At 37.7% G+C, this 25,239-nt stretch overlaps 1 protein-coding gene across 4 annotated transcripts in view; it reads left to right on the top strand.

The window, feature by feature from the left end:
* Window positions 1-25,239, top strand: part of LOC117409514 (mothers against decapentaplegic homolog 1-like) — a 30,939-nt gene that overhangs the window by 615 nt on the left and 5,085 nt on the right. For 2 of the 4 annotated variants that reach the window (XM_034015693.3, XM_058999357.1), the window contains exons 2-4: window positions 7,186-7,826; window positions 15,972-16,232; window positions 16,768-16,887. In XM_034015693.3, coding sequence (XP_033871584.1) covers window positions 7,427-7,826; window positions 15,972-16,232; window positions 16,768-16,887 — 781 coding nt within the window. In that variant the 5' untranslated portion in view covers window positions 7,186-7,426. The remainder of the gene's footprint in view (window positions 1-7,185; window positions 7,827-15,971; window positions 16,233-16,767; window positions 16,888-25,239) is intronic. The other 2 variants (XM_034015694.3, XM_058999348.1) reach the window with 1 other exon arrangement.

Below are 25,239 nucleotides of genomic sequence, written 5' to 3' on the forward strand. Positions count from 1 at the left end.
TAAAACCATTTTTTCCCTAAGAAAAAAATCATGATGGGGATCATTTATTTATTTTCTATTTGTTTAATGCTATACGTTAACGATGCATTTAACTTTAAAACATAAGGTTTTAAACTTGTTTAATAAAATACAGCTTGTCAATATTGTCATTAGGAAGAATGTTTGCTCAAGTTGAAACTTTTTTTCCCCCCCAAAATTAAATGTTACACAAATGTTATGTTTTTCTTTTGTTACGAAATCAGTTCTCTAAAAGCTTCATTTTTCTTTGAAACGCTCCTAGCTGTGTTTTGTTTGAGTACGATGGATACCGTTTAAAATGCGCCATCTATGTCTTAACAATCACTTAAAGTAACACTTTGGCGGTAATTTGAGTTTCTTTTGTTAGCATGTTGTTTTTTTTTTTTTGTTTGTTTTTTTTTTAAATTGTAATCAAATACAGCCGTCCTTTCTCAAAAGAAAGTGACAATTCAAATACTAAAATACATCATATTAGATTTGCTTAGAATCTTTACATTTCTTTTGGTCTGGCGTGGAGAATAAAAGATAAACAGCATTTTAAAAAATAAACTCTTTGACGTCGGTGGTCACATGCGTGTCGATTCTAGAACTTGGCTTATTGCTATAGTGATGTTATGAATTGTACAGTGTGTATCTGTACCTGATGTGGACCCACAGCACAGTCTGGACCAAAACCTTCTGACAGCAAGCTGTTTGAGGCAAAATCATATTACCCAAAGGACAGATTTGGCCTTACTTTTTTGTTTTCCCTTATACATTACTAACTGTCACATTTGTTACTTTATATAAAATGTCCTTGTGGTCTTGAAATGCCTTACTAGATTGATTTGGGAGCTTACTTGCAAACCCCAAAAAAATGGCTGTGTTGGGTTGCATTGGCTTCTTAAATGATAGGAATCACATTAGTTCCCCCACCACAGCTCAAAAACAAAACAGAACTGAAATTAAGTTTACTAGAATTTATTTTCAAAATGTATCAATCATTTGTTGGTACGAAACTAAATAAAATAAATTCCAAATGAAAAATGATTAAACTGGATACAGACTTGTGAATGCCCTCTTTTTGATATTTGTTTATGGTGATCTAATTGCAATTTTATCCTTGAGAGTGAAGTTAAATTATTATTCGGTTGCCATGTTAAGACATTTATTTGACTGCTTTGTGACAATATACTGCCCTTGTTGCAGATGTCACGTACTTTGTGAACAAAGGGGTTTTTAACTTTATATTAATTTATTTTGATTTATTTTGGTGTTTAAGTGTAGCAGTGTGTAAAGCACAAGGTGGTCTGTATCCTGAGGTCAAATTGAGTGAATAGAATTTTTTTTTTTTTGCTAGGCTAAGCCAGGAAGAGGAAAATTAAGAGCTTGGAGTTATGAACTGTGTTGTAAAACTACAAGTCTGTTTTCTTTCAGTTAAGTGCAAGTTTGCATTGTGCATTAGATTTATTCAGAAGAGTTGTTTGAAGAACAGTTGTGCATGTACTGTATCAGATTTGACAGACCTTTTTAATGCATATAGTATTGTATGAACTTAAAAGTGCAACTGTAACAGAGCAGATTTGTAGCTTGAACAACATCCTATAGTGCCTGAGCTTAAGCCAGATCACAGAAGGGCTAATTTGAACGGAGCCTAATGGAGGCACCATCTAGCCCTTTATAAATAATGTAAGTTTTGTATAATGTGGAGTTCCCAAGGGCCATAGATAGAGCATCATTACCAGCCTCTTCAACCTGCTTGAGATCCTAAATTGATTTACAGCACTGAACCGGTGCAAAATGATACATCGGGATGACATGGAGGTCAGTCTATGATGGGATCCCATTAGCTCACATGTGGTAATTGAAGCACATAGAAAGGGCAGGAAATCACAGGTGTCTGGTATGGCCTTTGTTTCCTCCAAATAGAGTAAGTACAACAATTTAAGTATGTTGCAATGTCAGTAAGATTTTCTTAAGTAATAATTCTCACTAGTTTTAGTGTGTTTGTGCTGTTAGTGTTTGGTATTTTTATTTATTTACCAACTTAGACATGCAGCCAAAGGAATGCTGTAAAACCAAGGCTTGCACCGAATGCAACTGACATGTCTTTGGGAAGGTGTGGGCTTATTTCTATCAGTGATAGAGATTTATTTTACTATTACTATTTATTTTTTCCTGACTTTGCTATAATATTTTTTCAGGTAGTTGACAAATGTGCACCAACACTGAATCTTGATTATTAATTTTTTTTGGTCTAGATGCAACAGTGTGAAGGACTGTTAACATTACGCCTATAGCCTTTGAACGCCTGGCTGGCTCAGTCGTTTGACCATGTGAGATAAATTATTGTTAATCTTGGTTACTGTATTGGTGGGTGTCAGTACAGATGATGTGACTGGCATCCCATCCATATCGCAAGACCACCAACATCATCCTTGGTAATAATTGGCTTCTCTGCAGGAAGCCATTCAGACACAGCAAGACCTTTTAGTTGACATTTATTATTATTATTAATAATAATAATAATATTATTGGCAGATGCCTTTATCCAAAGTGACTTACAGGTGTTATAGGGCAAGATTAATTTTTAAATGCAGTATAGCTTACATTAAGTGCAAAAACTACTAAAATACAATATGAAATAGGATGCAACAATTTAGGATTACAAGAAATTGTATCTACAAAGACATAATAGTAGTGCAAGGATAGTGTATTAGCTGAGGGTCCAGTAATGTGGTGCTGAGGTCAGGGTAGTCCAAGTGCATAGTAGTAGGGGGAGATCTGCAAGGGCAGTGTAAACAGGTTTAGCAGGCACAAGTATCCTTAGTTGACTTTCTGTATGCAGCTCTGCTACAGCTGCATACAGAAAGCCAGTTAAATTATGAGCACACCTAAGCAATTTGAAAGTGAGATATATTCTACTTTAGAAGGAACATGCACTTAAATATCACTCAGGAATTTGACAATTGGACAATTTTCAATTTTAAGGCCCCCAGCAACACAAATACTAAAGCAGTGGTACTTATTTTGCATGATTCCAACAGAAGACCTACCTGGCTATCTGCACACAAGCATGCATAGGGCTACTGACATTCTAAATATCATTTTTAGACCCTCAAAATCACTCCAAAATGAGACGTTTCAAGTAGGACAAAATCCCCCCCCCCCACCACACACACACACACACATACAAAGGGGGGTATATTTCAACAAATCTTCATCTGGCCTGGTTTCATACCTGAACTGTTCCTTCCACTACACAAAATATAAGCAAAATCTTGGTGGGGAGCTCTGGTTGAGTTGATACGTATCACCCTATTTACAATGTTGGACCATTTTTTAGGTTTGCAGTTCTACTAGAAAATAACCTTATTTTTAGCCCTTAATTCTAAATGGAGTTCTGGTAAGCATTTAGAGTATACATAAGTTAAATGTTTATTGAATGTCCCCATCTGCTGTTATCTGCTTTAAGTACATTCTAGGATTTGAAGTGGTTTCTACTACAGAGTAATACAATAATTCTGCTTGTCTGAAAACCTTAACTGTAATTCATATTTACAGTAAGAACAAACAGTGGTGTATTCAGTCTAAAACTCAGTGTACAGCTGCGGCTGCCTATGAGAATAAGCATCTGGACTCTTAGTTAATCTCAGCTGTGCCTCTGGTAAACCAATTACAATATAATTCAATACAAAATACATTAAGCTTTAATGATGGGTAACTTGGAATGCTTTACAATACGTGATTGTATTCACTTATATTTCACTACTCTTAAATGTATTTTATACAAAGGTGTGTAAACCTGACATTAGTGTTTTTAAATCCATGCAGATGACTCTGTGCCAAGGCTCATTCTACCAAAGTAATTTGTAATCATTTAGAGCAGAACAGGTTTTGAAACCATTAATGCTGTTCTTGTTTGTGTAGACAGTTGGGGGTTGTGGGGGAGGAGTTGCAGTATTTCATCACTTCAGCTACCTCTCTGTACAGAACTAAAGGAGCTGCCAAAAACAGTGTACAGTTCAGGAAAGTCAATTTCTTGCATGCTATTGCTGAGGATTGTCTTTTAAGCATCTGTGATTGTTGTACATACAATTGAATTAAACCTCATTGTTATAAATGCGTTTGAATTGCGCTAGTCATGCAAATATCCGGTGAGTTAGGCCTGTGTACACCTGACAGCTGGCTGAAGAACTAGAGACGCAGTGACACTTTTTTCACTGGCGTGAGAAGTGACGGCTTGTTCCATCCTTCCTGTACACTGCGATGTTTCTCTGTCGTAATGACAGGGTAGGTGAGGTTTGCTAAAGCTTTGTTCTACAGATGCTGACTGGTCCAGAAACTGCAATGTGTTAAACCGATCATAAATGTAATTCTTAATTCATGGCAATAAGAGAGAGAGAAATAACATGGGTAAGAAGTGTTGATTTAAAGAATCCTCCTGTGAAACAACGGACTGTAAAGAATTACCATGCCTAATAAAATTCTGGAATTCTCCACTAAACGTGGCTGTTTTTCCATGTTTTGCATGAAATAAACCTTCCTGCTCCTGCCTCAAACTTAAATGAAGAGCTCTAAGGATAAGAAAATGGCAAAACTGAGTAGTAGACTTCCACCCTAATGCTATTGTATAAAACTCATTTTTGAGAACCTTGAGCAAGGAAGCAGCAGAGCAGAATCAAACCATTGCTGTGTGTTAGGGCTGGTTCATACTTCTGTCGCAGATGAATGTGATACATCAGGTGCAGTTAGCTATAAAAGCTGTTCAGCTTCACTCTGACCATGCAGTAAATATTGACATTTTTCCACATTATCCAACACTCTGCGATTTCAGGTCACAGACCCATAAGAGGCTGTACGACTTAACATAAGACGCACGTCGCAAGAATATGGATGTCTGAGTCTGAAGTAATGAACCAACTTTTCATCTCTGCAACAAATAGAATTGTATAGTGGACTGCTTGATGCTGTTTTTAATTCTTAACGTTTTTGTAATTGAGGTTCTGCTAACCAGGCCTCCAGACAAAAAATTGTCTCCTTTTGTTTTAATTGAAGGAAGGGGTTGTGAAATAAAATCTGCACATTGTGACCTACTTAACTCTTCTAATGTCCGTCAAGGGGTTATGGACATTGAAGTTGCAGTCAGGGTTGGAGTGAGGAAATGGCCAGTAGCTAGCATGCATTGTAGTTGATTGTTTTCCAGTGGTTATACAGTACAGCCACCACTTCCTGCAGTCCACCTGTAGAGAACTATAAACTTGTTGGGGAGGAAGTGATGTTTTCAGCAATAAAAAGAAATAAACTCCTCGTTCTTCCCAGAGGAGTTGTAGAACAATGTGGAAAGTGGCATGGGACCGTGTGCTGGCCGCTCGAAGGATATCTCTTCTAAAGATGTTTCCTTTGATGCTGGCTATGGATATGAATGTGTTTCCGTTGCAGAAGGTCCTGATTAAATTAGCAATTAGAGTGGGAGCAGGCACTGGGTCTAAATATAGCTTTCCTGTCGTAGTTGTTGTTGATAACCGCGCAGACTTATTTTTGTACTACTGCGTTTTGGAAACAGCAACTCATTTATTTTTCATATATATATATTTATATTGTATTATAAAATCTATCCTATCTGTCTATCATAAATAAATGTATATGTGTGTGTTGCCAAATGAAAATAGTTCTACACAATTGTCACTTTCTGATTGTACAAAGTTATAAGCATTCATTTAAAACTACTGGGTGTTGGAGGCTCAACATGGAGGGCTATTGATTTTCCACAGTCACGGAATTAGGCAGTGGGAACAGAACTGGCATTTTGGGAATGGAATTCTGCTTTGCAACTGCACCTTTTTAAAAAAAAAAAAAAAAAAAAAAAAAAAACTCTGCACAAACAATTTTTTACTGCTGTTCTCCTATAAAAAAAATAATGGATTTCTTTTAAAACTACACTACCCAGAAGCCCAGCGATGACGCTTGTGTAAAACGTTTTTGTATGTTTATTTGGATCATTGGATAATGAGAAAACAGGTGGTTTTGTGGGTGTTACGCTGATGGACTGTGTCTCTGCTGCGGTACTGCCTGTGCGAGTCGAGTTGTCTAAAAAAGCAACTAGCTGTTTTGTGAGTTCTATTCTGTGGAATAATTTTGGAGTTGTATATACAGAAGTGAAAAGTACCAGAAAAAAAAAAATAATGTGTTCATTTATTTAGTTATCGTAAATCTGTTACTCTGTCACCCGCTCAACACAAGGAAACGACACGGTGGTTGAGGTGAAATATTTAGTTTTATAATTATTTCTAATTTATCATTAACTCCTTTAATACTACGTGATTTTTAGTTTGTTTTACTCGTGTTGCTATAACATGGCTCGCTCTACTCTAGCTACTGTAGTAAGAACAGAAATTGTAGATTCAATGAGTAGACCAATAAATACTTATTTATTTTACCAACTGTACCGAATGCAAATCCAATGTGTTTATTGTGCAGTGAATGTGTGTCAGTAGTTAAAGAATACAATATGAAAAGGCATTTTGAAACCAAACAAGGAGCTTTTGGAAATACGTATCCAGAGGGCACAGTAGTTAGAAGCTCAAAAGTAGAAGCGCTGATCTCTTAACAGTTATACTATTAATGTCGCATACATTTTAAAATGTTTATAATGATACACCGTTAAATTCTCACCCTGTTCTATTATTAAAGTACTATTGATATGGTAAAATGTGTAAGTCTTGTTCAATATATGAACATTAAGTTATGTAATATTTATTATTGCTTGCTCTGTTTCTCTCTGAACACTGGGTTTTGCTGATTGTCATGTATTGAAAGCTAAACTGCAGTGCTAGTGCTGGGACTCCCACTATTTCCATGGTATGTGTATCATTTGACCCTGTGTTACTCAAGGACCAGAGATTCCCAGAAGCTATAATAAAATTACATCACTTTCCCTAGAGAGATCAGGATGTTCTGCCAATTTTAACTTTGCTTCCTGTGCTAGGTTTCATTCAGAGTTGGTGTACTGTTGTTTTGTCCAAGTCCTTTAGTTTGGACAAAATGTATAAGACCCTGCCCATTTTGACAACTTCCTTCCCCTCAATGTTTGGTTCACTCTTGATCTCTCCTCTCTGTCTCTCTCTCTCTCTCTGTCTGTCTCTCTCTCTCTCTCTCTCTCTCTCCCTCCCTCTCTTTCTCTCTCAGGTGCTTGTGACAAAGCGCAGTAACCAGACTGAAAGAACAACAAAGCTGGGCTCTGATTTATTCAGATGGTGGAATTCTCACACAACCTTTAACTGAGAAGGACAGAAACCTGAAAATTTAACTGAATGGCACTTCAGTTGTGTTTTCAATAAAAAAAAAATATATATATATCTATATATATTGTGGGAAGCTGACTTTACAAACGGTTTTGGTTAAATCGGACACTACTCACGGAAAAACAATGAACGTGACCAGCTTGTTCTCCTTCACCAGCCCGGCGGTGAAGCGGCTGCTGGGCTGGAAGCAGGGCGACGAGGAGGAGAAATGGGCGGAGAAAGCGGTGGACGCCCTGGTGAAGAAGCTGAAGAAGAAGAAGGGTGCGATGGAGGAACTGGAGAAGGCGCTCAGCTGCCCCGGCCAGCCGTCCAACTGTGTCACCATCCCCCGCTCCCTGGACGGCCGCCTGCAGGTTTCTCACCGCAAGGGGCTACCGCATGTCATCTACTGCCGTGTCTGGCGCTGGCCCGACCTTCAGAGCCACCATGAACTGAAGCCGCTGGAGTGCTGCGAGTACCCTTTCGGCTCCAAGCAGAAGGAGGTCTGCATCAACCCCTACCACTACAAGCGGGTAGAGAGTCCGGGTAGGTAGTACTGTAACCCTTGGGGAGCAATTTTGTAATGAACCGTTGGATTTCATAATTATTTGATTGAGCTGGTAGTTTGCTTCATAGTGGGTTTGTGATGTATTAATGACTTTCTGGTCGAGAGGACTGGAAGAACAGGTGTTTAACTCATAACTATCATTACAGACTGGTAGGACTTATTAGGAGCACCTCTTACGAATCAGACTAATTGAGAACGAGTTTAAAATCCAGTACTAGATAGATATGCTATTGTTAATCAGTGTAGCATTTTAGATGCGTTTGTTTAATACTTAAATTGCGCATGTTTCCAGGAAGACCACCAGTTCAGTTTGCTGTCTGCATGTGCACAGTATGTAGGTTAAACAAAAGATGCTGCATTTTGTTGAATTACATGTGGCTGAATATTTATAATTGTCATCTGCTGTTGCAGAAATCATTAGCCGTTCATTAGGCCACTAAATGCGTTCTGTACAATATTAATTTGCTTTGTTACTTTAACTTTATTCTTGTGTAGACTGTATTGCTTTCTAAATTTGGAGTAAATTTAAGAGCATGTTTTAGCATTGACTTGGTACCAGAAGTGTAAACAGCACAACTTGGTTTACTGCCGTTAGTGTGTGGTGTGTGCTATAAATGCCAACATGGAAGCCATAGTCACATTGTTCCACTGTTTTCAGGCTCTTCTGATACTACTTTTGAGGTCTTTGATACATGTCTTGAATTACAGGGTTTTAAGTGGGAGTCAAGGTTAGCTCAGTCTGTAAATAAGGCAGTCATGTCATTGCTATTCTGGTTCGCAACAAAAATTTAATAAGTACAGTTCATGGCAGCAGTTTGTTCACAGGGAGCACCCAAGGGGGGCAGATCTTTGTTGGCACCAGTGCAATGTTTAGGTTGAGAAATTTCAGAATTTAGGCTATTCATTTATTGTTGATGTTAAAACTATGTTTAATATCTTGTTGGTTATATTTAGCAACAATTATTACCCGTAGTCCTAACAATTTCTCTGTGTACCTACTGCCTTTGACAGTTTCAAACCCTTTACTTTTGAAAGTATTGGAAGAAGGGGGATTTTATTTCTTTTTTTGTTGAATTGTTACTGTCAGCTCATTCGTTACATTGTGAGCTTTGGTTCCATTAGAAGTTTGCTGTAGCATCATTATACTGCAACTTTTCATAAAAGCTTTGTCTGAATTTAGGGGCTAATTTGCGCAATGATAGTTCAAACTAACATTCAGAAACATAGTAAAACATGGCTCCTTGTATGGTTTAGTGAACCTTAATTTTAATGGTGGTAAACTTGTGTATTTTGGTTTAAACTTGACACCAATATTTTTAGTGTTGGGAAAAATATTCGAACATGGAACAAATTTATTCGGATACAAAAATCAGATGTTTGTATTCCCTACAAATGACAAATACCTTACAGTTATTTACCGTCTCGCCAGAATTTGTGCGACAGTTTAAAAAAGTCAAATGAAAAAGAGCTATATACACAAAGTGCCTTGCAAATGTATTCAGACACCTGACCAATTCTCTCATATTACTGAATTACAAATGCTACATTGAAATTTCGTTCTGTTTGATATTTTATTTTAAAACACTGAAACTCAAAATCAAATATTGTAAGGTGACATTGGTTTTATGTTGGGAAATATTTAAGAAAAATAAAAAAAACTGAAATATCTTGCTTGCATAAGTATTCAACCCCTGTGCTGTGGAAGCTCCCAGTTTATACCGATGAAAGAAACTGCCCTAACGAGGACATAATTACCTTACCATTGCCATCCACCTGTGAACCATTAAAGTTGCTGCCACATTTTCTGGATAAAAACCCCACTGTTGAAGGATCATTGGTCAGGCTGTGAATCTGAAGGAAAATGAAGACCAAAGAGCATTCTACAGAAGTTAGAGATAAAGTAATACAAATGCATAGATTAGGGAAAGGGTACAAAATAATATCCAAGTGTTTGGATATCCCAGTGAGCATAGTTGGATCAATAATCAGGACGTGGAAGCTGCATCACACCACCCAGGCACTGCCAAGAAAAGGCCGTCCCTCAAAACTCAGCGCTCAAACAAGGAGACTTGTGAGAGAAGCCACAGAGAGGCCAACAATGGTTGGAGTGGAGTAATGGTGCACCAGTCAAGCATATCAAGAGCTCTGCATAACACTGGCCTGTATGAGAGGGTGGCAAGAAAGAAGCCGTTACTCAAAAAGTACCATCTGAAAGCACGTCTGGAGTTTGCCAGAAAGCATGAGAGTGACCCAGCTGCGATGTGGGAAAAGGTTTTGTGGTCAGATGAGACCAAAATAGAGCTTTTTGGCCAAAACTCAAAGCGCTATGTGTGGCGCAAACCTAACACTGCCCATGCACCTAACCTAACACACCATTCCTACAGTGAAGTATGGTGGTGGCAGCATCATGCTGTGGGGATCCTTCTCATCAGCAGGGACTGGGCATCTTGTTAAAATTGAAGGAAGAATGGATGGAGCAAAATACAGGGAAATACTGCAAGAACCTGCTTCAGTCCGCTAAAAAACTGAAGCTTGGGAGGAAATTCACCTTTCAGCAGGACAATGATCCCAAGCACAAGGCCAAAGCAACATTGGAGTGGCTCAAGAACAAAAAGGTGAATGTCCTACAGTGGCCCAGTCAAAGTCCTGATCTCAATTCCATTGAGAATCTGTGGCACTATTTGAAAATTGCGGTCCACAAGCGTTGTCCAACCAACCTGAACAACCTGGAGCAAATCTGCCAAGAAGAATGGGCCAAAATCACTCCGACACTGTGTGCAAAGCTGGTACATACTTACCCAAAAAGACTTAAAGCTCTTATTGCAGCGAAAGGTGGCTCTACCAAATATTAATGTGTGGGGGTTGAATACTTATGCAAGCAAGATATTTCAGTTTTTTATTTTTCTTAAAAATATTTCCCAACATAAAACCAATGTCACCTTACAATATTTGATTTTGAGTTTCAGTGTTTTAAAATAAAATATCAAACAGAACGAAATTTCAATGTACCATTTGTAATTCAGTAATATGAGAGAATTGGTCAGGGGTCTGAATACTTTTGCAAGGCACTGTATATACACAGTGCTTTGCAAACGTATTCAGACCCCTGACCAATTCTCTCATATTATAAAATAGTCTGGCCCGCCTACAAACTTTTTTCCACTCTGGCCCCCTTTAAATAAAAAAAAAAAAAAAAAAAAAAAAAGTTGAAGAGCCTAGCTCTCACTAGGGCAACTCTATCTGTCCAGGGTATACGAGAAACACATGGAAGCAGTTTAACAGCAAGTACAGCATAAACCAGTCTGCGTTGTTGCAGATGAAACTACAGATGAGAGAAGTGTCCTGAACATTGTATTTAATTTGTAATTTTATGAAAATTGTATATTTGTAATAATGCCCCTTGTTTTCGACTAATCTGTATATTGTAATGCCAGCAATAAGCTGTTTTTTCAGCTTCATTTGATATACTGAACTTTATTTCCTGAAAACTACAGATTTTTAATGTAAAAATGTTTGCTTCTTAATTGGTAAACGGAAAAAATGGAATTGGTCATTTTGAAAAGTAATTTGCCATCCCCAAGAATGGAAAATCAGGAGATAGATACTATCCATCTATCTCCTATCTATCCAAAAAAAAAAAAAAAACAGGATCAACACAGCAGCTCTGTTTTAGACAGCAAAAAGTAAACAAACCAGATTGTGTGTGCACACTTAGTGATCTCTATGGAAAGCCATCTGGGACAAAAACGCGATGTGCTGCTTTAGAGTGAGTCAGAATGTCATGGAACAGAAATGCAAGCACGTCATTCTGAAATGCCTCGCTTAAACAGTACCCAACTTCCAGAAAATGTTGTTTAGGATTTATATAGGTTGTATAGGTTATTGTTGTGACTTTGTGGAATGTAATAAACGCAAACCAAAATTGTTTGTTTATTTTCCCCTTCACTTTACAACACAATTTCCACGTTTTTTGTTTTATTTGAACTGTTAGTTAAATTTCAGTTTTCGTTTGCTTGTTCATGACCACTGTTTACTGTAAAGAAACAAACAGCAATGGCAAGGAATAAAATAAAGTGGTGTCAGCGTTATGTACTATATTTCGGGAGTAAAGAAAAAATAAAGAAAACAAACAAACAACGTTATTAACTTCTATTTTATTATTATTATTTATTTCTTAGCAGACGCCCTTATCCAGGGCGACTTACAATTGTTACAAGATATCACATTGTACATTATTTCACATTATACAGATATCACATTATTTTACATACAATTACCCATTTATACAGTTGGGTGTTTACTGGAGCAATCTAGGTAAAGTACCTTGCTCAAGGGTACAACAGCAGTGTCCCCTACTGGGGATTGAACCCACAACCCTCCGGTCAAGAATCCAGAGCCCTAACCACTACTCCACACTACACTATTTGGCATCCTTTGTTTTGTAGTTAATTCACTGGGGTAAAGTAAGGCCTAAACAACTTCGTCTTTACTCCTGGGATAATTTTCTATTAACATGTTACTTATTGTAAGGTCTTGCTGTAAAATAAAGGCACACGCACACGGCCACGCCCCCAGCCCCTCTGCATGCATTCGGAGCAATATAATGACTTTTATTACTTTCTGAAAAACGAACAATATTTAAATTGAGCGAATATCCGAACATGAAAATCCTGTGTTCGTCCCAGCAATAAATATTATGTGCTTTTACAAAAACATGTACTGCAAGGATTTTCAACTCCAGGTGCTTCACTAACTGACCTGCTGAAAGCAAAAACAATAATTACATTTAAATTCAAGAAAAGAAGCAGTATTTCAGTTTTAATGAAATTGAGATGTACCTTTTCTCCATCTAAAGTTGTTAAATTTTTTTTTTCTTTTTGGATAAGCAGGACAGTAGGGTCAGCTGACGAGAGAAAAACAGCTGTACTGTATGTTGAGAGAGAGAGAGAGAGAGAGAGAGAGAGAGAGAGCAGGAAATTCCAGGGGGATAATGAAAGCTTTGTTTTAGGATTGCTCTCTCCACCCAGCTGCAGCAAACATGTGGAAGAGTGCAGTGGGAAGCTTGTCATCTGGCATGCCTGCGCATACAATAGTAGGAAAGAGCAGTGCCCAGCTTGCATTTGTCTTATGTAATCTCCTCTTTCTCAGCAATTCCCAGGGTTGAAAATACCACTTGTCCTTTTGGATTGGAAACAGCTGCAGCATATAGTCGAACATTTACTTGATGCTGTCATCTAGCCTGATCTCTGAGGAGCACATTTATTATCTCTTTCATTTCAATAATTCTTTTTTCTTCATTTTATTTATTTATCAAATTAAATACCTGCATAGTAAGTATTAAAGTTTTTGACAATTGATAAATTGAGTATTTTTTTATAAATGCGCATTCTCTATGAACTCTGGTGGTACGAACATCATTTTTTTTATGTTCGGATATTCGTCCGAAAATATATTCGTTAAGAAATTTAGAAAAAGCCATTAAATGAAAAACGTTATTTTAAGTGGAGAGATACTCGGAGTATATTTATTTGTGACATTTAAACAAAAAAGTATGAAAAACAACAAAAACACAGCACTTGCGTATACTATTGACATTACGGCAGTACTTCAGGCCTTTTCGTATCTAACAAATACCAACCAATAAAGAAATTTAAATATTAGCATTTCGTTCTCAGTACGTGTTCATGTGCCTTTTATAGAATTTAAATAAATTCACCCTTGCATTGTTCACTTTACAGTCCAACGGAAAATAAATTAAAAACAAAATCAGAAAATAAAGTTTTGGTTTTTTTAAAGTTCTGTTTTTTTTAAGAAGCAGAATTGCGTCCACGACTTCTGCTCTTAGGTGGGCCCGCTTCTTTGTAATGGTGTTACCGGCTGCTGAAAAAACAGCCCTCTGACGGAGTCGATGCTGCTGGTCTGCATAACATTTCCCTTGCAAATTGGGAGAGTGTTGGAAAACGCGAGGCATGTTGCTTCCACCATAAGAGCGGGTCTTCTGTGACCTATAGTTTGGGTTCTTGCAAAAAAATATCGTACTCAGATCGGTCGTCCACGGTGTCCGGTTCCTCATCTACGTCCCCAAATAAACTGCTGTAGCCGTGTTTTGCTTTCTGTTGGCCATGGCGGGTATTTTCAGTGTTGCTGACGGTATTTGCCAGCTCTGGGTTGTGTGTGTGTGTGTAATCTGGACTCAATTTCTCTTTAGTTCCTTTTTTTTTTGGACATCAGAAAGAAACTTAAGCATTTTAAATCGGGGATCGAGAGCAACTGTTAGCACTTGCACAGACGTTGTTCATTTATTTTGTCAAAATAATTCCACACGTCAGACTGAGGCCTTTTGCCACGTGACATATTGCAGCGTCTGAATGAAGCGGAAGAGCAAACACACATGTTTATTTGTCTGTTTTCAATAATGTAATTTCTCGCAGCAGACACATTTTATTACACTAGCCTATTACTAAAATAAACCTTGCATTATGTACATAGACGATGTATTATGTATTTTTTACTTTGCAAAAAAAACTAATTTAAAAAAACGCACAATACACATTTCTGACGAATATAAATTTTATTTTCGTGTTCGAATACATGTAAAAAAATATTCGTTTGGATATTTTTCTGACCCCTAATGAACTCGAATAGTACTAGTTAAGGATCCTCTTATAGTCTGCATAAACTCCTCGGTCAAAATGTTCTTGTGACATTTCTGAAAACCAGTTTTTGATATACTGTATGCAAAAACAGTACCAAGCTGTACTGTATTGAAAGATTCTCTCAAGTTCAATTAGTGGCGTCATGAAATAAAATAACAATTTTACATATGCATAACCCTCCAGTGCTGCACTTCTAACACTTCATATTGCAACGCTAAATACGACGCCTCGCAGTGGAGTACTCTGTGATGTTTGCATCATAAAGGTTGCTGCATTATAAACATTTCAGAATTATTTTTAAGCAAGCTGTGGAACAAAGGCTTTATTGACTTATCCTTTTCATATTTGCACTGCCATGGTCCTCTTGTTTCCAGATAGTGCTCTTTATATGTACACGCATTTATCCCAAGGAGTGATTTCAGCCATAGATTTCCCAGGCAAGTGGTTTTTACAGTAACAATTTACTGAACTTGATTGGAAAGCTTTCAAGTAGAGTACTGCTTTAATGGCACCAGCATCTAAACCTAGAAGTTGATATTAGATGCAGTAATATACCTGTCTGTACAGATTGTTGCCTTTCTGCTGATTTTCAGATTTGTAACTTGAGCATCACAAATTGGACTGCTTGATAACACCCTTTGGCCCTTTATGTAACTTCAGAGTAAGATGAGGGTTAAGTTGACAGATGGTTAACAGATTGGTGGGTGTTTGGTATTATTCCTGCTTGCTCTGCAGGAGGCAAGCATGGACTTGCTCCATCCCTGAAACCTAACTCCACTGGGTTTGCTGTTCTCAGAGGACTGCAGAGGGATGCTGCAGTGTGGCCTGAGCTGAGGCATGTGCACAGCCATATCCAGGAGCTAGATTCCTGTTCATATGAAACTAGACAAGTTGTAGATGGCAATAAAATGGTTGACAAATAGAAACAAACGAGAACTGCTCTAGAGAGCTAATTATCTAGTCCTGTTTTAAATTAAAAAAAGGGGGACACTGGATGTTTTTAAAAAGCAGAATGTTTGGCATTGAGACAGAACTCCACTGAACTAACAGTTTAGGAGCAGTAATTCCAAAAATGTAAGAGCTATATATGGCAGGGAGGAGCTTTTTGTATATTTGTCTTCCCACGGATGACTTAGCTGAGATCCCAGAATCTTCATTCAGAAGTCTGCTTTTATTAAGCAAGATTCTCATTGACACACAAGGAAGTTGAAGTGAATCGCCCTCGGCAATAAAAGACTGCAGCCCATTTTCACACTAGGATATTATAAGGATGGAGGCTGGGCAGTTTCTTATTTCTTTTATAAAAACACTTTGTTTGAAAGGGTTATTTTAAATATATTTAAGCTAAATAATTAACCACTAATAACCACTAATCCACCTTTGTCTCCAATAAGTAGGATTTTGGCTACTTAGAACTGTCTTTTTGTTTTTTGTCTTATTTTCTAATCCTTTATTTTCCCCCTCCAGTGCTTCCTCCGGTCCTGGTTCCCAGACACAGCGAGTTCAACCCTCAACACAGCCTCCTGGCACAGTTTCGAAATCTGGCCCAGAACGAGCCCCACATGCCCCACAACGCTACCTTTCCAGACTCATTCCCCCAGGCCAACAGCCACTCTTTTCCCCATTCGCCCAACAGCAGCTACCCCAACTCTCCAGGCAGCGGGAGCAGCAGCACCTTCCCACACTCTCCTGCCAGCTCGGACCCTGGGAGCCCCTTCCAGATACCAGGTGAGTGCCTGGACAGATGCACCGTATTCCTCCTAATTTCATACCGGGTGGTGTATTCCTGAAGAACTGCTCAAAATGTATAAAAAACAATTGGCAAATTCCACCACAGCTTGTTTTGATGTGAAATAATAAATAATACAAGATAATCGCTTCTGGGGCTTTTCAAATTGTGAGCATGATTTTTTTTTTTTTTTTGTACAATGCCCACCAGATCAGATTGAAATTACTTTGGATCACTATTGATCTGAGAGAAACCTGGAGGCATTGTTACTCAAACCCAGTATCTTCACTAAATTAAGTTTTTCACTTAACTGTTGATTTATCCCCCAGGAGGGATGCATTTCTCTGTAGACCGGGATATATTGGAGTATGTCACACCTTTTTTTTTTTTTAACATGTATGTGGAGAACCATAGAACCACTTAGCGTATCCAACTGTGATGAAACTTGGTAATGAAATTACCAAGTCAACGTTGAGCGTCTGAATCTCTGGCTGTTTCAGTGTGTCAATGCAATCTGTTACTTTTTGTTTTTAGCTGAAACTCCTCCTCCTGCATATATGCCTCCAGAAGATCAGATGACTCAGGATGGCTCCCAGCCTATGGACACCAACTTGATGGCACCTCCTCTTCCCCTAGAAATCAGCAACAGACCAGGTAAGCAAACCAGGGCATGGAAGCTTTTTGCTTTCTATACGTAAAGTCCAACTAACCAAAAACATGTCGGTCAAATGTACAGACTGAAGAGAAATTGATGGAAAAATGGACAAACCATATTCTATCACATGAAATGTAATGGTTAGTCAAATTAGGATTCAGTTCAATTTTCACAGGACTAAAATGGAAGGAACATGCATAGACCTAAAATACTGTGTGCGCTTTGAGACCAAAATTAGTCCAATATAAAGGTATTAAAGTGGGCTAAAATGCCAAATTTACATGGAGAAGAATCTCTTGTACAGTTTCATAAATTAGCAAATATCCACCTTAACATTTTGGTGGATTTAAGGTGGACAAAATCTTAAATTGAATTCTTAGACACCTTGGTTAAACTTGATCAAGGATCTATTAAAACAGATCTTTACTCGAAACCTACTGATATGCATCAGTACCTTATTACGGATCTAATTACAGTTTGTCAGGCTTATTGGTCTGTATTTACCTGTTTCGGTTTTGTCTCCCTTTTTGTGGATCGGTATTACGTTTGCAATTCTCCAGTTTGTCGGTACAACCTCTGTCAAGAGACTGTGTTGCATGATCTTGGTTAGCGGTTTGTAAATAACTTTCATTTCTTTTGAGTACAATTGGGAGGATCTCATCCGGCCCAGGGGATTTGTTTATTTTAAGAGCACCTAGTCCCTTTAACACTCCTGCCTCTGTTATGCTAAAGTTATTTAAAACTGGATAGGAACAGGTCGACATGTGGGGCATGTTGCCTGTATCTCCTTTGTAAAACTTGTGAAAAGTAATCATTTAATCCTTTTGCGGTCCTATGTCGGACCAGGTCCGACATTACAATTTTCTCTTACCGGTCCGATATCATCAAAAAGATGTAAAACACAGGTCTGTAGTCGTTTTTTCTCCGGAAAAAGCCGAGAAAACCATTCAATGGCCGAGAGAAGTCGGGGGGGGGGGGGGGGGGGGGGAGGAAGAGGAATAAAAAGGGCCGGATCTGAGCAGTACACATAGCCCCAGCACCACAGAGATAACGCGGCCATAGACAAGCTGCTTCCGCATCTAGTGCTCAAAGAATATCACTGACATTTGCAGAGCTTTTTGAGATGTTATAGTAATAAAATAATGACTTGGATCACATTATTGAGGAGTTTGGTGATAAAACGAGTGATCAGGAGATGATTTATTAGTATGCACGACTATGAAGAGGTATGTGAAAAATACAGCAAACAAGGGCTGGGGTGGGGCTGGAGATGCAGTACTGAGTGTCCTATTGATATGCAGTGCCTTTTTAAACCTGTTTTACTGTGAAAAAAAATACTTTTAAACAGCGCGTCCTAAAATAAACTGCATGTGTGAAAATAAATTGGACCTGACGCACCTGAGACACGCTGAATAAATGGACCCCAAAGGGTTAATATAGTTGCTATTTTTTTCTCTTCGACCTATGATTTTGCCATTTGTATCTCTTGGACATTTTACCTCCTTTTTGAATGTTGTCTTGATGTTATAATATTGGAAAAACTATCTGGAATTGGTTTTAACCCCCTTAGCAATGTTCATTTCTATCTCTTGGCCTTTCTAACTTCCTTTTTGACTTGTTTGCAGTTCCAAGTACTCTTTCTGTGTACTTTGTACTTTTGTTCTTGGTCCCTTTTAAATGCTCTGTTAAAAAAAACAGCCATATTAGCTGGGTGCAGTGAAGTATATAAATATTTTGGTTTTGAGATGACATAGTAAAACAATATAACAAGACCTTGTTTTTCTCCATGGATATTGTGAAGCAAAGCACCACCTAAGTTAAAGTAAGTTATTGCTTTTCATATGTAAATACAAGGCTCGAAGCTCACGTATATTTGGTAGCATTTTGCTACCCAAAACTCTTAATTTGCTAATATTTTTTAAAAAATTTTTTATGCAGTAGCATTTCTGATACCTTACGCTGCAGTTTATATGACCGACCCTGAGTGAACACGTACGTAATTACCGGTATTAGTTTTTTAAACATGTATATTATCTTTCATAAAGTGGGAATAGAGCTTCCCGATTTGTAGATGGCTGAGGTTTGTACTGTCCCGTGTGGAGACACAAGGCCCATAATGCAAAACGTATTGGACAGTGGAGTACAAATCCTGTCGCATCACAACGTGGATGCAATTTCAACGTATGAAGTTTATTTTATAGACCAAAAGTGAAAATTTAAATAACCGTAAAAACATTGATTTTATAAGATAACCGACAATGACTTAACAGGATAGAAAGTTTATTCAGTGTCTGTAAAATGCTAATTTTAATCTGTCATGGAGAATGGCGGTACCGGTTTTGTTGTAATGTTAACCCTGGTTTCACCCACGCTAAAAATTAACACATAATGGGTAGATAATTATTACTTTATGAAAATTCTGACTGGGGGGAAAAAAGACGGACATAGCTAGAACGCTACCTGTGCATTAATGTGTCTATTTTATTTTTATAATAGTTTCACTACCTTGTGTACTTGTAGTCACATACCCCAATGGAAATGTATCATTTCTAGAAATTTCTCAAACATAATTATAGGAAAAGTCTTTCGTAGCAAAGGTTTTGCTTTTGTGGATGAGGAAATAGGTCAATTATTTATTTCAGCAATTATTTTTTTGCAGAACTCCAAAAATGATAATTCTAAAGTATTCATACCCTAACAAGGAAAATTAAATTAATAGCTAGTTTGAGGCACCTTTAGCAATAACCGCTTTTAAACAAGGATATTTGTCAATGAGCTTTTGGCATGATTCATTAGTGATTTTTGACCATTCTTCAATGCAAAATTGCTGCAGTTCATTCAAATTCCGAGGAATTCTCTATTGCACAGCCGCCTTCAACTCGTACCAAAGACTCAATCGGATTTAGATAGAGACTTTGACTAGGCCATTCCAGAACCTGATGTGTGCTTTGGATCGTTGTTGTGTTGGAACGTCCAGTTGAGCTTTAAACCAAGTTTTGTAGTGGAGGGTTTCAGATGATTTGCCAATATCTTTTGGTATGCTATGGAATCCATTTTAGCATGTATTGGAGCCATATTTCCTGTGCCACCTCATGTCTGTGTTATCTCTGGTGAAGGGACTCTGTGTGTTGCTCAGATACGCTTTTTTTTTCCCCCCCCCGGCTCCTATCGGTCTCACTCGGCCATTGAATGGTTTTCTCAGCTTTTTCCGGAGAAAAAACGGCTAGAGACCTGTTTTTTGCATCTATTTCGGACCGGAAAGGGAAAATTGTAATGTCGGATCTGGTCTGGCTAGGAGTACCGCATACACATATTGAATACGTCTTTGGAAAGCCCAGAGTCGTCTGTACTTTTAAACAAGGCATGAACCAGGTAGGTGGCTTTTACGGTACCTGAGTAATACATTTGTAACCTTCAGTGCGCTGGCGTCCCAAAATGAATGGGGCTGAGTTGAACCGAAAGTCACCGCTTGCAAAACAACACCTACATAGACTTTAATGTTGTGTGGTTTTTTTTTTGTTTTTTTGTTTTTTTCTTCAAAGCTGTTTACTTACTGCAGTGTACTGAGTTTCTGTAATCCTTAGATAGTGGTCGAGATTAATGTACGAGAGAATGTACGAGTGGCACTTAAAATATCCAGCACTACTTTTTTATGTTTGTTAGTTTTATTTATTTATTTATTTTAACCAGAACTACTCAATGCGGCTCATAGTGCTTTCGCCACTGACACTCACTTCCTTAGATTGTTGTAGCGTCTCAGGCATTTTAAATTGGGCGAAAAATACAGTATCTTGGTGTCTTAAAATATCTCTGCAGAATTTTCCCGCGATTCCCGCTGAAATTCAAGCTATATATATATATATATATATATATATATATATATATATATATATATATATATATATATATATATATATATATATATATATATATATATATATATATTAAAAAAAAATTGCAAAATAAATGTTAACAGCTTTACCTTTTATTTTCAGTACCCTGACAAACATCTGTTTTGAAATGGAAAGGAAACATATGTAGCTGCTTTAATGCTTAAAGTATTTAGTTTCAGGTTGAATCGATTCCCAAATGAGAATCATGCAATTGTTCTTGAACTGTTGTTGGAAAATTGTACTAAGAATGGTTTTGCTCAGAATTTGACGTGGCAGCTTGCCAGTTTGCCTTGTTTATGGTTTCAAGATGCACAGTAGTAAGTGGTGGTCTGTAGCAGCAGGATTAGAGAAAAATCTGAAGGCTCAAAGCCTGTAGGTGAACCAAAAGGTGGTTACTTTTAATCTCCAAAGCAAGTACAGAAAACGCAAAAGGAAAAGTAACCTGATTTGTTTCTTCGTGGTCCGACTAGAATTGTTTGTTTATTTGTTTGGTCAATAAACAAATAGCTTTTCTGTTTATGCGTTCCTGCCCAAATTTTTGCATCCCATCCATCAGATACTAAACGATCAGGCTAATAAACTCCACAGCTCTGCTAAGCGACAGCCACTGCACTGAGCATGGCTCTAAGTTCTGAGGTCTCCTTCATGAAGAATCCGATTTGAGTTCTTAGTCCCTCATAGCGACAAGCAGAGTACTTGAAGTCGTTGAACACAGTGTTGACTGTTTGCCTATACCTCTTAATATTGTGAACATTTGCAGCGGCACCTCAAGAAATAAGTGCAAAACGATGTGCCGCACAGATGTCCTTCGGGAATTCGGTTGTTTTAAATGAGTGCTCACGCCTGACTCTCCCTGTCATCACGGCTGCTCCATCAGACTCCAAACCGACAACTTTAGCTGTTGGGGATATTACGCTCTTGTAGAACAGACCTCATTTTATTGGTTATAGTTTCAGCTGTACCATCAGACATGTTAAAACTACCAATCAGCCGATTTAGTAGCTTTGCCATCCTTCATATAGCAAATGTAAACAATCCATTTTTTTAAACCTTGATACTGGTTGTTTCCTCAACCAAAATGTCAACATAAGGACTTGCACTTGCTGCCTGAAGAATTTCTTTGCTCACACACTCGGCAAGAGCATGATGAATGTTTGTCACAGATGAGTTATGTCTGTATAAATCATCAAATTTGAGTTTTGTGCATAAACTCTAAAGCCGCATTACAGAAGAGAACTTAGCGTTTGCATTTTCATGACAATGAGACAGGATTCTAAGCACTGTTTGTTGCCTTCATTAACGTGTGTTCATCTTTTTCTGCCTTCCAATAACAGCAACAGCATTGCCATGTCTGTCTTGAGCAAAGATTCTTGACAATCTGTACATCCGCGTGTATACATTTTTTTGCCCAGAAGCTTTTTCACACACACTACAGTACATCTTGCCGTGTCGATAAACAAGCCACGGGTACTTCATCTCCCATTCAGAATTATAGGAACGCGTTTTTCATTTGCGTTTCTCTGCTTTACTAATGCGTGCAACTGCTTCGGTCAGTGTAGTACTTGTACAGAGCAGAAGTAGGTGGCTGAGATGCAGATGGGTGATCTTCATGAGAATCCCCAGAAAATGCTGGCTGCTTAGCAAAAAAACCTTCCTATTGACAGCTGCTTTGTCATATTGTCACAGACACTAGTCTGGCCCCAGAGAAGTAAATATCCTTCTTTTAATATTGCTGCGTAAGCCAAATATGAGACTTATTGCTGCCACCTACAGGACTGGAGTGTACCTTAATCAAGTTTGTTACATTCCAGAACAGGTTTTTTTTTTTTTTTTTAAAACAAGTATTTTGCGTTCATTTTGCTGCAGTGTAATAGATTACCACGAATTTGCATGTCTGCGTCCCTTTCCCGTTCTGTGTGTCTAGTGAATGCAAGACAATATTTTTCCGTCCAATGGATTTATTTTTGCGTCCTAGGATGCAAAATGTTGCGTTAACGTGATCACTGTGCGTGTATATTAGTGCTGGGACAAATATCCGAATATTCACACAAATATTTTTTTACATGTATTCAGATACAAAAATAAGATGTTTGTATTCCCTAGAAATGGGACAAAAAAGGCAAGCACGTCATTCTGAAATGCCTCGCTTAAACAGTGCTCAACTTGCTGGAAATGTTGTGTATTGATTTTAGATGAAGGCACACACACAGGGGCCATGCCCCCCTGCCCCTGCTGCTATGCTGTCTCTGCCTGCATTCTGAACAATATAATGGCTTTTATTACTTTTTGAAAACAAACGATTATCCGAACAAAATATTTACCTTATGAGCCAATATCCGAACACGAAAATCCTGTGTTCGTCCCAGCACGTGTGTGTGTGTGTAAGTAAGCAGTTAATCAAACTGAGGCCATAATGTCTGAAATTTGACCATGTAGTTTAGGTGGTGCTGGTAACAAATGTCTCTTTCCACTTCATTTGTTGTAGATAATACACTGTTATGCACATTTTATAGGCAAGCATTATAGGCACAAATGTTAATGTTTGTTTACAAGATGCAGTGAAAGCATTTACGGTAGACTGTATGAACCATAACAGTATTAATTAGACTAGATTATTATTATATTATTATTTTATTATTTATTATTTTTTTATTTCTTAGACGCCCTTATCCAGGGTGATTTACAATTGTTACAAGATATCACATTATTTTTACATACAATTACCCATTTATACATTTGGGTTTTTACTGGAGCAATCTAGGTAAAGTACCTTGCTCAAGGGTACAGCAGCAGTGTCCCCCACGGGGATTGAACCCATGACCCTCCGTCCAGAGTCCAGAGCCCTAACCACTACTCCACACTGCTAATTATTGAACCTATAGTTATAATACTCAAGATGACTAACTTCCCCACATGGTTAAATAGTAAATAACTGCAGTGAAAAATGTCAACAGGTTGCATAACAATAAACGTTGTATAAAACTGCCATAAGTTTGTACAGACTAAACATGTTTTTTTTTTTTTTTGCATTTGTCCATATAACCATGTTCAGGCTGTAGTTTACCCAGTTCAACTCTGTCTCCAGATTCCTCAGGCTGGCATTCTATCAGAAATGAAGTGGCATCGATGTAGCCTTGACATTTACTTGTACTTCATAAAATGAAAATAAATCCATAGCTCATTTTAAACCACGAGATCGCTCGAAAATCCTTTTTATTTATTATCCTGTGTTAAACCTTTTATCTGCTGTTTTTTTTCATAATTCAGTTAAACTTCTTCCTCATTCTTTGTTAAATGATTTTACATGTTTTCTTCTGGCTGTTATTTCCTTTGTGGCAATGGATTCTACCATCCGCAAATGTTCCTATTTTTATATTTAAGATAAATGATATAAATATCTCCCTACCTTGTTAAGCGATGATGACTTGCAAACAGCCTGAGGCTCGAAAGAAGCTTTTAATTTCCATTTGAAATACATAGTTTACAAACGAGAGGAGGCCATTCGCCCCATCTTGCTAGTTTGGTTGTTAATAGCTTATTGATCCCAGAATCTCATCAAGCAATGCTTATTTCTAGCTCTCTCTTAGCCTTTCCAACTACCTTTTTGACTTGCGTTTACAGTTCCAAGTACTCTTTCTGTGTACTTTTGTTTTTGGTCACTTTTTAAACATTCTGTTTTAGATTTTGATTTGTCTACTTTTGGGATGTATTCATTTTGCACCTCTAGTACCACATCTTTTAAAAAATAGCCATCCTTTTTCTGTTTTCTATTTTACTCCAATCTGCTTCTGTTAGTCTCTGTGTTGTCACCGTCATTATTACGTTGAAAATGGTACCAGACCAGCCATTCATTTAACAAGGTCAAAAGGTAACCCTAGAAACCATCAGTGCCCAGCAACAGCTTCTCGGTGCAAGTACTATGCTATTCAAATGTTTACATTTTAAAAAATGATTTCAAATACAATTATATTTTCAAGAAACATGTGCCACCGTGTAGTTTTAATCTGTTTCACTTTTTAGGTGGTTCAAGTAAAATGTCTATCAAAACATATTCAGATACAACAGTCAGAAGTTAATTTTTTGCATTCATTCATTTGTGCATATGTACATGCAAATAGCTCTTTTGCACCTTTTGAAAAGGTATTCTGTTTTTGTGAAAAAATTACAGAAAGCTTTTTTTGCAACAATCTGTGATGTGTTGATTCTTCTTTGTATGTATCAATAAAATAAAGTAGAGGAATAACAGTATAACAGTATTATGATACCTAGAACATCATTGAAGATGTTTGAGTCAAAGTGCATTTGCACCCCATTTTGCCTTCCGGGATAGTAAATGATGTCTCTTCATATCTGCAATGACACAGTACCAAGATAAGCTTGTGCTGGCAGACAAAACCAATATCCCTGAGAAGCATTCTAATTTCAGAATGCAATGTATTTGATAGGGGATGGAGACAG

The sequence above is a fragment of the Acipenser ruthenus genome, chromosome 2, assembly GCF_902713425.1.
Source record: "Acipenser ruthenus chromosome 2, fAciRut3.2 maternal haplotype, whole genome shotgun sequence".
Classification (NCBI taxonomy): domain Eukaryota; kingdom Metazoa; phylum Chordata; class Actinopteri; order Acipenseriformes; family Acipenseridae; genus Acipenser; species Acipenser ruthenus.